At 46.7% G+C, this 14,605-nt stretch overlaps 1 protein-coding gene and 1 long non-coding RNA gene across 3 annotated transcripts; one reads left to right on the top strand and one right to left on the bottom strand.

Annotated features, from left to right (window-relative positions):
* The first annotated feature begins 599 nt into the window (after positions 1 to 599).
* Positions 600 to 5,791, top strand: LOC121552708 (N-myc proto-oncogene protein-like). Of its 2 annotated transcripts, none has more exons than XM_041865719.2 (3): positions 600 to 736; positions 1,106 to 1,783; positions 4,922 to 5,791. In XM_041865719.2, exons 2-3 carry the CDS (start codon positions 1,114 to 1,116, stop codon positions 5,701 to 5,703), a joined length of 1,452 nt encoding a protein of 483 aa, XP_041721653.1. In that variant the 5' UTR covers positions 600 to 736; positions 1,106 to 1,113; the 3' UTR covers positions 5,704 to 5,791. The 2 variants fall into 2 exon arrangements, with proteins under 2 accessions (XP_041721653.1, XP_041721652.1); XM_041865718.2 differs by having other exon boundaries at positions 4,919 to 5,791.
* A 645-nt stretch (positions 5,792 to 6,436) lies between these two features.
* On the bottom strand, positions 6,437 to 7,551 carry LOC121552284. The gene is made up of 2 exons (XR_005997180.1): positions 6,968 to 7,551; positions 6,437 to 6,827 (listed from the first exon to the last, which is right to left on the bottom strand). It is a non-coding gene; the product is annotated as an uncharacterized LOC121552284 (long non-coding RNA).
* Positions 7,552 to 14,605: the final 7,054 nt, after the last annotated feature.

The raw sequence follows: 14,605 nt of genomic DNA, 5'->3' as shown, positions 1-14,605 counted from the left end.
TTTAAACAAATAGAAGGCCTACTTCCATCAAAATGCTATCTTAAAGGTTGCTGGGTAACAAATCATTATGGAATATATTAGTGGAGCCTTTATACACAAAATAAAGTCTATATCCTATGCATTTGTCCACAATTTCCCCCAAACAATTTCTGAAAAGGGGAGGAAATTCGCCATAATGGAGGCTCAGGGATGATAAAGTAATATATATTATCTGGGGAGGTAATGGAGCCCGTCGCGAGCTATAGGAGGGTTTCCACTAGTTACCACAACCACAAATTCATGAAAATAAAATGAGCTTTTTGGTCTTCATTTAAGGTTAGGGTTAGGTATACGGTTAGCTGTGTGGTTAAGGTAAGGGTTAAGGTTAGGGTTAGGTTTAAAATCACATTTTAAGAAGAGCAATTTGTAGAAATTGCGGGGTTTATTACTTTGTGGCTGTGGTAACTAGTGACGATCCTATAGGAGACAACACAGCGAGCCAGCCACCCTGCCCGTCTGCCTCACGCCGCAGCGGTCTACCAAACTCCGCCCACCCCTAAGTGGGTGGAGTCTTCCCTCCAACACAGAGAGAGATTTGAGTGTAGACTATAACACTCCGTAGCCCAGCACAATGCGTGTCAGAGATCTGTCTGTGCGATACAAGAGTAGATGTGTGCTCCTAATCTAGTTTATCACTGAACTGCGAGAGAGATATTCGAGAAAACACGACTCACACCACAACCTCAGTCAACGCGAGGTGAGCATCTTTCAATATTTGGGTGAAAGTGTCGCTTACATTATTGACTCCGGTTTTTTTCTCTCTATTTTGACTCCAAAATGGTCATCCTTTAAACGAATTGGATTGTTATGTGACTTTAGATATGTGTTTTAATAGTTATAATTGCCCACTGTGGTATTATTGTGTGAATAATGCGCCAAGAATAGTGGAAAGCTGACTTCATGCCAGTCAGGGTCACACACATTTTACGCACACTATTTTACGCACACTGGCCTCTGTGCTTTCCAATGGACTGACTGTAGTTATCTGGGCTTTTCGATAGGAACTTTATGGAGGTGTGTGTCTTATTCCATTGTTTCTAAACTAGCTAACTGTCCCTCTCTATAGGCTTTCCAATGCCAGCGATTATAAGTAAAAATTCCGACATGGAGTTCGACTCTCTACAACCCTGCTTCTACCCGGGCGAGGATGACTTCTATTTCTGCGGTCCCGACTCTGCGCCACCCGGAGAGGACATCTGGAAGAAATTCGAGTTGCTCCCCACGCCGCCCCTCTCCCCGAGCCGAGCGGCGCTACCGGGGGAGCTGGCCTTCGCGTCCGGGGGGGACAGGGGCGACTCGGCAGCAGGTCCCATGGGCTTTGGATTAGGCGACCCGCTGGGCTGCGACTGGGCTTCAGAGCTCCTACTCCTGCCCGAAGACGATATTTGGGGCGTGTCGGACGGAGACCTGTTCGGCGGCTGCTCCGCTTTGGATAGTAACCCCAACTCCATCATCATTCAGGACTGTATGTGGAGCGGCTTCTCGGCCAGGGAAAAGCTCCAGAGGGTGGTCACAGAAAAGTTAGGCAAAGCCATCTCCACCGCGGCTGCCTGTGGAGTTAGTAAAAATGTCACTACCGCTACCGCCACCACAACCAAGGCGCCGGAGCTGAGTGTGGACCCCACGATAGTCTTCCCCTTCCCCATCAACAAAAGAAACGGTAGCACCAACAGCAGATGTCCACCTGGGACGATCTCCGCCTCTACTGCGCACTGTAGCGCAGAGGAAACGCCGAGCGACTCCGGTAAGCAGATACATAATAAAACATAACATAATATGCCATTTAGCAGACGCTTTTATCCAAAGCGACTTACAGTCATGCGTGCATAATTTTTTCTTTTTTCTTTTTTTGTGTATGGGTGGTCCCGGGGATCGAACCCACTACCTTGGCGTTACAAGCGCCGTGCTCTACCAGCTGAGCTACAGATACCTTTGGCGAGGATGAATGCGCACAATACCTTATGTTTTGGTTACAGTGCCTACAGTACAACAGCTGATAGCCTAATAACACAATACTCATCCACAAACCCCGTTTTATTTTGTTGAATTGACGTCATTCTGCTACATTATTATTATTATTGTTATTATTATTATTAGGCTAGTGCTAATTGGGGTGATTGAAAGTTAAGAGTTCATATGACTGGCACAGAATCGGATTACGTTGTTACATTCCACTTGCCGGCAGTAAATGGTGGTGACACAGTGCATGAGTGGGTTTATGTAATAGGCAGGCGCTTCATCCGGCAGATGGCTGTAAAATTGGAGGATTGTGTGCATTACTAACTTAGACCCAGTTGGCATCCAACAAGAAGACACCGAAAAACTAGACACACGGGTTGTATAGGGCAACGTTGGCTCTACTTGACGCCTCGGCGCAGACAGACATAAGTAAAAGGACTACTTGATAAGGTGCCTTGTTTCACGGTTCGTTGGAGGCTATGATTAAGCACTTTATGCAAGGATTTTGGAAATAACTAGGGCTCCATAGGTGTGAAATAGCTTAGGCCTATTCAATGTTCAACCTGGATAAACTAGACGTCATTATTTAAAATTCCATTTGTAGCGACTATTGTGTTCAGTGTTGAGGATGTGTGTGGGTGTGTTTTGGAAAGGGGGGGTCGGTCGATAACAACAAAGTGGACAATGAAACCTTTGTAATAACAGGATAATAGGTTCTTCGAACATTCTAAATGGCCCAACTTTCGTTGAGCATAAATGTATCGTTTGGCAACCGCCATGGAAGTCTGGTAGGCCTACGAAAAACTCACGTGAGTATTTACTAGAGTTCTTTGTGGCTGCGAAACCGTAGTAAAAAAAGAGAGAGAGACTTCCAACTAGGCAGCGCCGGCTCGAGGCTCGAGCTATAGTGCCTTGCCAAAAACACACCCCCTTCGACCGGCCCGCGGGCGAAAGAAAGAGAGCTGGAGAAAGAGAGCAGGAGAGAAGAGGAGGGGGAGGGAGGGCCCTTTTTCTTTAGGGGCCTGACAGCTTTGAACAGGCGCTCCCATCTCGACAGCTGTCTCTCTGGCGCCGCTCCATCACCTCCCCCCGCTGCCCCGCCAGCCTGCAGATAAAACCATTTGCTGGGGCCTCTTCTGACGCTGGCAGTGTTAAGTCGCCTCTCTTTCTCTTTTATCCGCGCTTACCTCGCCATCAAAGAGAGTAGTAGACACACCGCATACTTGAAAGGCAGGAATAGACGGTGTCAATATAGATACCACCAGATATCCTATCCATGTTAAATACCTATAGGCACAGAATAGGCCTCCTGCATTTGGCCCCCAATAACAGATAGTGGGATGACTCTAAAATCAAATGCTGACACACAAAACACTTATTAGATAGCCTACAGTATGATTGCCTACAGTATGATAGCCTACAGTATGATAGTCTACAGTATGATAGCCTACAGTATGATAGCCTGCAGTATGATAGCTTACAGTATGATAGCCTACAGTATGATAGCCTACAGTATGATAGCCTACAGTATGATAGCTTACAGTATGATAGCCTACAGTATGATAGCCTGCAGTATGATAGCCTGCAGTATGATAGCCTACAGTATGATAGCCTACAGTATGATAGCCTACAGTATACCTGGAAGCTTAAGGCACCTGTGACATGTGTATCTGTACATTATTAATTGACACCAATGAAGGATACATCTCAATAGTCTAAAGTGGCTCCCACGCTTTACCCTCTCACCTTCATCTGCACTGATCTTTTGGTAAATGAAGGAGCTTTGAGCAATATGGTTGATATCTGCTAACCAGGTGTTGGCTTTCACCAGACCAGTTCTTTCACGTCAATGCAGGATGAGGAAAGGAGACAAGGAGATGATGCCACTTTAGACTATCGCCATTTACTCCTAGAGATATACTCACTAGTACTACCCCCTTTCCCAGTATCAAATTGCCCAGGCTGTCTCAGCTTCACATGTGGTCTGTCTAGAGAGAGAGAGAGCGAAAAGAGTAGAGAGGGAGAAAAGAGAGGAAAAAAAGACAGGGAGAGGCCAGACAGCCCCATAACCACCCAGCTGAGAACCTGTGGTGTGGATGTGTTTTGATTCCCGTGCCAACTTCTCAGTGCGTGTGTGTGTGTGTGTGAGAGACGGCCTCCCGAGGGTCTGGCCGTGAGAAGTGGGTTACAGTAAGCTGTAAAATGCCTCACTGCTTTATGAACGACTTAGCTGATAATGATAGCCGTTTCACAAAGGCATTTTAACTGGGGCTGCCGCCTCAATCACCTGCCGCTTCACAATCTGCCACTTCCTCTTCTTACACCTTCAAAGAGACCTGCGCATGATAATTGTATTATACGATAAGTCTTCTGATAAGTCGCGGCCGTACTATCTCAGCTCAGGTTTACTAAAGATAAAGAAGCCAGTAAATAATGAAAATGGTCAAATTACTTTTTTTGAAACACCTCAAGTTAAAACTGAATATGACTTTTAAATGCTTTGCGGATGTCAAAACCTTTTCAAGAGAGAGAGAACAGGGACATAACTCAAACATTCAAACTGCAGTGGATAAAGATGAGCAGGAAAGGCCTAAGAAGGGTTGACTGAAAAACAACAAAGAATCCAGCTAGTCTGGAAGTCAGTGAGATGAAGCATGTAAAAAGCTAGGTTAGTGCTAGACTCAGAGGTGACTGACAGTAAGCAATAAGAGTACTCTCTAGAGAGCTGAGAGTTGAGCAATGCTCTTACTATTCCCACACACAAACGTGAGCATGAACACAGACGGCATACACACATGCACACACACATGCACAAGCACACGCACACCTGTCACCTGTAAGCACACATAGGTGACATAGTTCCCGTAGTTGGTGAGTCAGAACGATTAAACCTACTCACACTTCTGTTTTCTTTTCCCAGAAGAAGAAGATGATGATGAAGATGAGGAGGAGGAGGAAGATGAAGATGAATCGGACGGCGAAGAGATCGATGTGGTCACCGTGGAGAAGCGGCGCGGTTTGTCGCCCATGGCGACCGGCACTGTCACCATCTCGGTGCGGTCGAAGACGGGCGGCGCTTCTGGGGCCGTGGCCTCATCTGGTGTCGTGAGCCGATTTGTCAGCAACCGGGGGTCGGCGGGGTCAAACGGTCACGGTCAGGAGCTGATCCTCAAGCGGAGCTCGGTCCACCAGCAGCAGCACAACTACGCCGCTCCCTCGCCGTATGCCTCTGACGACGACCACGCGCCCCCCTCCAAGAAACACAAGTCCTCTAACGCTCCTCGTCAATACTCCCGTGCCCCCTCATCATCATCATCCTCGACATTCTGCAGCTCCCTGACTATGCCGTCATCAACAATGCCAGGTTCTAGGTCCAAACGCAACACCAGCGGTGACAGCAGCCCACGCAGCGGCGGCGGCTCCTCCGGTAACTCCGACTCCGAAGACTCCGAACGGCGGCGAAACCACAACATCCTGGAACGCCAGCGGCGCAACGACCTGCGCTCCAGTTTCCTCACGCTCCGCGACCACGTGCCCGAGCTGGCGAGGAATGAGAAGGCGGCCAAGGTGCTGATCTTGAAGAAAGCGGCGGAGTATGTGTCTTCGCTGGAGACAGACGAGCTGCGGCTGACGCAGGAGAAGGACAGGCTGCAGGTGCGGAGGCAACAGCTGATGAGGCGACTCGAGCAGGCCAGGACTCGCTAAGAATTTTTAGTGGCACATAATGCATACATATACACACAGACATAGACACAACACACACATATATATATATATATATATATATATATATATATATATATACACACAGACACACAAACACACATACAAACCCAGATGACCCCCCCCACCCCCTCGCTTTGTCTCGACTTATATATATGTATATACACACACACAAACACACAAACACGTGAGTGACAAATGACAGGGGGTCGACGGGACTTTCACTGATGCCACTTTTTTTGCACATTTGTTGACGTTAAGAATGTTTAGGGTTCTACGTTTTTCAATCCGGTCACATTGAGCAAAAAGAAAGATGAGAATAGAAGGAGGGAGGAGAAGGAAAGAAGAGAGGGAACACACTCCTCTGGGTCCTGTCTCTATTTCGTACCTTTGTATCATTTTCTATGTTGTACTCAATGTGACACTTATAGCCCTAACCCAAACCAGCTGACTTTCAAAGGGGTCATGTTCATGAGGGCACAACGTGGCAAAATGTTTTGCAACGGAAAGTGAAAACAAGCATTTCTCAATGGACAAGATCAGGTATTCCCTCTCTGTTTCAGTCCGTTTTGCTCCGTTGTGTGCCTAATGAATACACACTGGACATGGTGTCAGAGTTGGTTGGATAGTTCAAAGTTCACACTTAGTAGCAGAAAATGCTTTCTACGCCTTCACCACTGCAAACGGAAGACACTAGTACGCCACGAAACCACGGTATAATGTGCACCTTGCTAGCCGACACTTTTGTAAATAACAGTACTGTAAATAACAGACAAATACACTCAGAATCTGCCTTGTTTTATATACATTTTTATCTTTGAGTTTTTATACATTTTATGTCCCAAAGCTGCCAATAACTAGACTGGAAACTTTATAAAGAAAATACTGCAATGCCTCAAGGGCAATGACACTTTGTAATATAACAACTTTTTTTTTTTTTCTCCTACTTTGTATTGTACCATGGTTCTAATTCTACACAGCTTTATTACTCTTTAGTGTGACTGTGATACATATTACATTTGATACTTATATTTTCGTAAGAAAATGAGTTCTCACTAGATATCTCTTTATCTCATAATTTCTTTTTCCTCTCTATCCTCATGTACCTGACCCTGTCCTTATGTACCTGACCCTGTCCTCATGTACCTGACCCTGTCCTCATGTACCTGACCCTGTCCTCATGTACCTGACCCTGTCCTCATGTATCTGACCCTGTCCTCATGTACCTGACCCTGTCCTCATGTACCTGACCCTGTCCTTATGTACCTGACCCTGTCCTCATGTACCTGACCCTGTCCTCATGTACCTGACCCTGTCCTTATGTACCTGACCCTGTCCTCATGTACCTGACCCTGTCCTCATGTACCTGACCCTGTCCTCATGTACCTGACCCTGTCCTCATGTACCTGACCCTGTCCTTATGTACCTGACCCTGTCCTCATGTACCTGACCCTGTCCTCATGTACCTGACCCTGTCCTCATGTACCTGACCCTGTCCTTATGTACCTGACCCTGTCCTCATGTACCTGACCCTGTCCTTATGTACCTGACCCTGTCCTTATGTACCTGACCCTGTCCTTATGTACCTGACCCTGTCCTTCCTGTTTCACTCTTCATTTGTTTATATATTTGTAACTGTCGGGTGCATAGAACTTTCTGGGTGAACGGATATAAGATGTTTGTTCTTTCATTCATATAATTTACATGTAGTGCTCCAACTCATAGCACTTCGAAAATACCTCATTTTGACAAATAAATAGACATTTAAAATGAACACCTCTGTGTGTGGACATGAATCATTCATCATCATTGATACTGTGAACACATCAGTAAAAGTATTTAATTATCTCTGTCTCTCTCGCTCTCTCTCTCTCTCTCTCTCTCTCTCTCTCTCTCTCTCTCTCTCACTCTCTCTGTCTCTCTCTCTCTCTCTCTCTCTCTCTCTCTCTTACTCACTGACTTCGATTCAAGAAGCTTTATTGTCATGAAATATGTGAGAAGTAACATTGCCAAAGCAAACATGTAGTAGAATATAAATCAATACCAGGTTTGTGTTTCTCTCCATCTGTCTGTCTGTCTGAGGAGGGGTTGTATCATTAAAGGTAAACTCCACCACTTTTCATCCTCAGTTTCATTATCTCCAGCACAATACCAGTGTCTACATATGTGAAAACGGTGCATTTCTACGTTTTGTAAAAACAAATATAAAGATCACTATGTGATTCGCGGGGACGTGGGGAGCAAGAAATGACCCTCCCTCTGGCTAGAAACTAGTTGCAGGTTTTGAAAATCACTGTTTTTCTTACTTTTAATCCTACCCTGTGATGTCACAGAGAAGCATTTTTTAGGACCTTTCTTCTTGTCTTTTTAACCACAGATCATAGAAACGCGTCATTTAAAAAAAAACGGGTATGGTGCTGAAGATAATGAATATAAGGTTGAAAAGTGGTGGAATTGCCCTTTAAGGGGCCCATCCAGCTCCTATCTTACCCATCTCTGTTTATTTGACTGCCCTGATAGGCCAGTGTCTGTCTCTCTTTCTCAAAGGGTAAAGAGCTGAGTCCTTAGAATCCATTGCCACACCCACACACCCCTACACGCACACACACTTCAAGTGGATATGAACACACACACACACTCTCTGCTCTTCCAACATCGTTCGTCACCGTTGCTATAGAAACTGGTGCAGCTGCGGAGTGGCAGGCAGCGAGCCTGAGTGAGTGTTTTCATTTATTTGTCTGTGTGTGTGTGTGTGTGTGTGTTTCAGTGTGCATGTGTTTATTTCAGTGTGTGTGTGTGTGACTTCTGTGTCCCTGCTCATGTGTGGCCTGTCTACTGATTTCTCTCCCCTCCTCTCTGCCACAATACCAGAGCAACGCTGGATACTGTTTACTAACATCAACCACATGGCTCTCATCCCCTCCTCTTCGCCTCCCTCTTCCCTCCCTCTCCTCTCGCCCATCCCTCCGTCTCTCCACGCTCTCCTTCAGCCAACCATGTGTCACACACACACCTCTCTCTGGAGTCTGGCCAACACCCTTTCTCTTTGGAGGGCTCTGAAAGAGAAATCTGTCGCTCCGGACTGAGTTGGAAAAAGAGAGGGAGAGAAAGTTGAAAGAGAAAAGAGAAAGAGGGATGGAGATTTTAGGGGTCTGTCCACCATGTTGGGATTGAGTCACCTGGAGTTGGGGCGGGGAGTCTTACTGTCTGGTGGATTACATAACAGGGGTCTGGTGTCTTTGTGTGTGTGTGTGTGTGTCCTCAGGGAGTCATCCCCTACCATCTGCTAATGGTTTATATCTTATCCTGCCTGGTAATAAGGGTTAGGGTTAAGGGTTAGACCTGGCTGGGTTTATAGCTTATCCTACCTGGTTTATGGGAAAACAACCTTTGGGACAATAACAAATACAATTGTATGGGACTGCATGGATTGTGAAAAACAATTATTTACATTTGAGAATTCAGATGTGAGACTGGCATACATGTCCTAATCTATTATGTCCACACACACACACACACACACACACACACACACACACACACACACACACACACACACACACACACACACACACACTGTATCCTCACACTTGTGCTACAGTAAAGCTGCTCCTGGTCTTGACATGAGGCTAATTGTTTATGTTGTGAAGCTGCCGGTCCTTGGCCAGCAGTCTCCTGCATTAAGCAGACATATGGCCTGGGCTTCTCCCTGATTAATACACATTATCCCCCTCCCTGCCTGCCTGCCTGTCTGCCTGTCTCACTCTGTCTGTTTCTCTTTGTCTGTCTGTTTGCTTGTCTGTGTCCGTCTGTCTGCCTGCCAGCCTGTCTGTCTGTCTGTCTGTCTGTCTGTCTGTCTGTCTCTCTCTGTCTGTCTGCCAGTATCTCTCTGTCAGCCTGCCTGCCTGTCTGCCTGTCTGTCTGCTTGCCTGCCTGTCCGTCTGTCTGTCTGCCAGCCTGTCTCTCTCTCTCTGTCTGCCTGCCTGTCTGTCTGTCTGTCTGTCTTCCCACCCACTGGCCTGTACACACTAAGGGGTTGAGAGACACCATAGCCACAACACGGAACATACAGACACACACACAGACACACACACACACATACACACACACAGACACACAGACACACAGACACACACACACAGACACAGACACACACACACAAACGCACACACACACACACATACACACACACACACACACACACACACACACACACACACACACACACACACACACACACACACACACACACACAGACAGACACACAAACACACAGACACATACACACACACACACACAGACACACACACACACACACACACATACACACACACAGACAGACACACAAACACACAGACACAGACACACATACATACACACGCAGACACACACACTACACACACACACACACACACACACACACACACACACACACAGACAGACAGACAGACAGACACACATACATACACACACAGACACAGACACACACACACACACACACACACACACACACACACACACACACACACACACACACACACACAGACACAGACACACACACACACAGAGACAAACACACACACACACAGACACACATACATACACACACAGACACACACAGACACACACACAGACACACACACACACAGACACACATACTTACACACGCAGACACAGACACACAAACACACACACACACACAGAGATACACACACACACACACACACAGACAGACAGACAGACACACATACATACACACGCAGACACAGACACACACACACATACAGACACACACACACACACACACAGACACACACACAGGCTGCACACAATGCACACAAACACACACACACACCATGCCAGGGTAGTTACTGTGTGTATGTGTGTGTTTCTCACACATCCATTTGACACCTTCAATACAACCACTGACAACACTGTTTACATCACTGCTATTGTACTGGTGAGACACTCAATCTGTACTCAGCATGTTAACTGTATTCAGCATGTTAACTGTATTCAGCATGTTAACTGTACTCAGCATGTTAACTGTATTCAGCATGTTAACTGTATTCAGCATGTTAACTGTATTCAGCATGTTAACTGTATTCAGCATGTTAACTGTATTCAGCATGTTAACTGTATTCAGCATGTTAACTGTACTCAGCATGTTAACTGTATTCAGCATGTTAACTGTACTCAGCATGTTAACTGTATTCAGCATGTTAACTGTATTCAGCATGTTAACTGTATTCAGCATGTTAACTGTATGCAGCATGTTAACTGTATTCAGCATGTTAACTGTATTCAGCATGTTAACTGTATTCAGCATGTTAACTGTATTCAGCATGTTAACTGTATTCAGCATGTTAACTGTATTCAGCATGTTAACTGTACTCAGCATGTTAACTGTATTCAGCATGTTAACTGTATTCAGCATGTTAACTGTATTCAGCATGTTAACTGTATTCAGCATGTTAACTGTATTCAGCATGTTAACTGTATTCAGCATGTTAACTGTATTCAGCATGTTAACTGTACTCAGCGTGTGTGTGTGTGTGTGCTTACGTGCGTGCCTGCGTGTGCACACCGGCTACTTTTTTTGTTATTGTAATCCGCGAGACGTGGCCAACCTCTGCCCAGACAAAGCATGCCCACTGTGCTATGACTGCCTCTGTTTGCCAAGGAACTTGCCATTGATGCCAGGAGGACAACCATCTGGTGTGGGTCAGGGAAATATAGTCGCAGGTGCTGGGGGAGAGTGTGTGGGGGGAGGGGGGGGTGAGGAGAGGTTATTTGGGGGAGAGCTTTGGGGTGAGGGTTGGGGGGTGAGGAGAGGTTGTTTGTGGGAGAGCTTTGGGGTGAGGACAGTGAGTAGAGGTTGTTTGGGGGAGAGCTTTGGGGTGAGGGGTGGGGGGTGAGGAGAGGTTGTTTGGGGGAGAGCTTTGGGTTGAGGAGAGGGAGGAGAGGTTGTTTGGGGGAGAGCTTTGGGGTGAGGACAGTGAGGAGAGGTTGTTTGGGGGAGAGCTTTGGGGTGAGGACAGTGAGTAGAGGTTGTTTGGGGGAGAGCTTTGGGGTGAGGGGTGGGGGGTGAGGGGAGGTTGTTTGGGGGAGAGCTTTGGGGTGAGGACAGTGAGGAGAGCTTGTTTGGGGGAGAGCTTTGGGGTGAGGACAGTGAGGAGAGGTTGCTTGGGGGAGAGCTTTGGGGTGAGGACAGTGAGGAGAGGTTGTTTGGGGGAGTGCTTTTGGGTGAGGGGTGGGGGGGTGAAGAGAGATTGTTTGGGGGAGAGCTTTGGGGTGAGGACAGTGAGTAGAGGTTGTTTGGGGGAGAGCTTTGGGGTGAGGGGTGGGGGGTGAGGAGAGGTTGTTTGGGGGAGAGCTTTGGGGTGAGGAGAGGGAGGAGAGGCTGTTTGGGGGAGAGCTTTGGGGTGAGGACAGTGAGGAGAGGTTGTTTGGGGGAGAGCTTTGGGGTGAGGACAGTGAGTAGAGGTTGTTTGGGGGAGAGCTTTGGGGTGAGGGGTGGGGGGGTGAGGGGAGGTTGTTTGGGGGGAGAGCTTTGGGGTGAGGACAGTGAGGAGAGGTTGTTTGGGGGAGAGCTTTGGGGTGAGGACAGTGAGGAGAGGTTGTTTGGGGGAGAGCTTTGGGGTGAGGGGTGGGGGGTGAAGAGAGATTGTTTGGGGGAGAGCTTTGGGGTGAGGGGTGGGGCTGAGGAGAGGTTGTTTGGGGGAGAGCTTTGAGGTGGGTGGTGGGGGGTGAGGGAATGGACACTGTGTGGTGAATCAGGGGGGAGAAGTGAGAGGGGGGATGGGGTTTACTCAAGGTTTGCCTGCTGCTGTTGATGTAAGGGGTAATATGTGGCCCACATAAAGGTCAGTGGGTTACTGAGAACACAGAGGAGGGGAGGGAGGGAGGGAGGGAGGGAGAGAATGGGAGAGAGTGAAAGAGTGTGGTTGTGTTTGTATAAGAAAAAAAGAGAGAGAGAGAGAGAGAGAGCGAGAGAGAGGGGGAGAGAAAAGAGAGGGAGGTAGAGAGAGGGATGGAAAGAGAGAGGGAGGCCCCTGAGCGTTTGATCAAAGTTGACCAAAGTCTGAGGAGATTAGCATACAGATGGTACTGTAGCACAGCCCTGAAAATAAAGCTCTCCCTTTCTCTCTCCCTCTCTTATACACACACACGCACAGAGGCAGAGGGGATTCATTGAAAAATCCTTGAATAGCCTTTCAAGTGGATGTTTTGAAGGGAAAAAGGATGGCCTTGGCCACAGCGCACATCGAAGGAGAGAGAGAGAGAGAGAGAGAAAGAGAGAGAGAGAGAGAGAGAGAGAGAGAGAGAGAGAGAGAGAGAGAGAGAGAGAGAGAGAGAGAGAGAGAGAGAGAGAGATTGAGAGAGAGGGAGAAAGAGAGAGAGAGAGAGAGAGAGAGAGAGAGAGAGAGAGAGAGAGAGAGAGAGAGAGAGAGAGAGAGAGAGAGAAGTAGAGAGAGAGAGAGAGGAAGAGAGAGGAAGCAATATGGAAGAAAAGACAGAGCGATAGAGAGATAGACAGAGAGATAGACAGAGAGATAGACAGAGAGATAAACAGAGAGATAGACAGAAAGATAGACAGAGAGATAGACAGAGCGATAGACAGAGAGTTAGACAGAGAGATAAACAGAGAGATATACAGAGCAGGTTCAAAGAGAAGGTCAAGATGGGGAATGTAAGGCCCTAGAAATATAATTACTAGAAAGGACAAAGCCTATTCTATGGAACTTTTCCTTCATCCCACTAGTATTAAGTATCACTATGACTCTCCAAGATAATCACAAAGATAAACCTGTCACAAAAAAAATAAAAAATAAAGCTTCTTACACCTGTCTGTATAAGGTCTTCACAAATGGGTTTAAAGGTTAAAGGGCATGTATCAACTAGTATCTCTAAATGAATAGAATGATAAACATTGCATGTTTATTTGGAACCATCCACCCGTCCATTGATCCATTCAGTTATTCCTTCACTTGCCCCAATGGGTTTTGAATGCCATTGTTGTACGGCGCCGATCGCGTGAGCGGCCGGGCTATGCTTTGAAGCCGTTGTGTGAGGTAAAGCTAACGGCTGTTAAGCGGCTGTACTAAGTGTCCCTCAAACTGTGTGTCACTCCCCAAGCTCCTATGGGACATGACATCCAATGATTGCGTTTAATCTCTTATGTTTCTTTCACCAGTGATAATAATGTGTCATTATCATTGTTGAAACCCTATTCCCTATATAGTGCACTACTTTTGACCAGGGCCCATAGGGTGTTATTTGTGATGCAGAGTGTCGCTGCCAGACAGCTGTGCAGTACAACTATGACAGTAACATGTATTATCTAACATCTTGTAGGTCAGGACATTTCAACAACAGCCCGGGAGGACTGAAATACTGCTGATTTCCCTTCTCTGCTTCTAATCAGGGAAGTGGGACAGCAGGGTTCAGTAGGGTTCAGGAGGGTTCAGCACGGTTCAGCAGTGTTCAGCAGGGTTCAGCAGGGTTCAGCAGGGCACACCGGTAGCAAAACACTTTGAAACGAAAATAAAATGTATTATACACGTTCAGGTGGTGCCTCCCTGTTTCAGTCTGTTTGGTTTTACAGGATGCTGAATGTATTGTGGTCAGTATAAAACCAGTTGTAGTCTGTCAGGGTTTGGGTTTGGATGAAGGATAACTTGACACCGGATAACTTGACACAGGATAACTCAACACCGGATACCTTGACACCGGATAACTTGACACCAGATAACTTGACACCGGATAACTTGACAACATCTGAATTCTGAAATGTAAATAATTGTTTTTCACAATCCATGCAGTCCCATACAATTGTATTTGTTATTGTCCCAAAGGTTGTTTTTGCATAAACCAGGCAGGA

The sequence above is a fragment of the Coregonus clupeaformis genome, chromosome 36 (assembly GCF_020615455.1).
Source record: "Coregonus clupeaformis isolate EN_2021a chromosome 36, ASM2061545v1, whole genome shotgun sequence".
NCBI lineage: Eukaryota > Metazoa > Chordata > Actinopteri > Salmoniformes > Salmonidae > Coregonus > Coregonus clupeaformis.
This window is presented reverse-complemented; position numbering and strand designations above follow the sequence as displayed.

What these genes read in the sequence shown, in the direction of transcription:
- LOC121552708 (XM_041865718.2), top strand. Translation starts at nt 1,114, where the DNA reads ATGCCAGCGATTATAAGTAAAAATTCCGACATGGAGTTCGACTCTCTA. An exon ending in GGAAACGCCGAGCGACTCCG is followed by an intron (nt 1,784 to 4,918) that starts GTAAGCAGATAC and finishes TTCTTTTCCCAG; the next exon opens with AAGAAGAAGATGATGATGAA.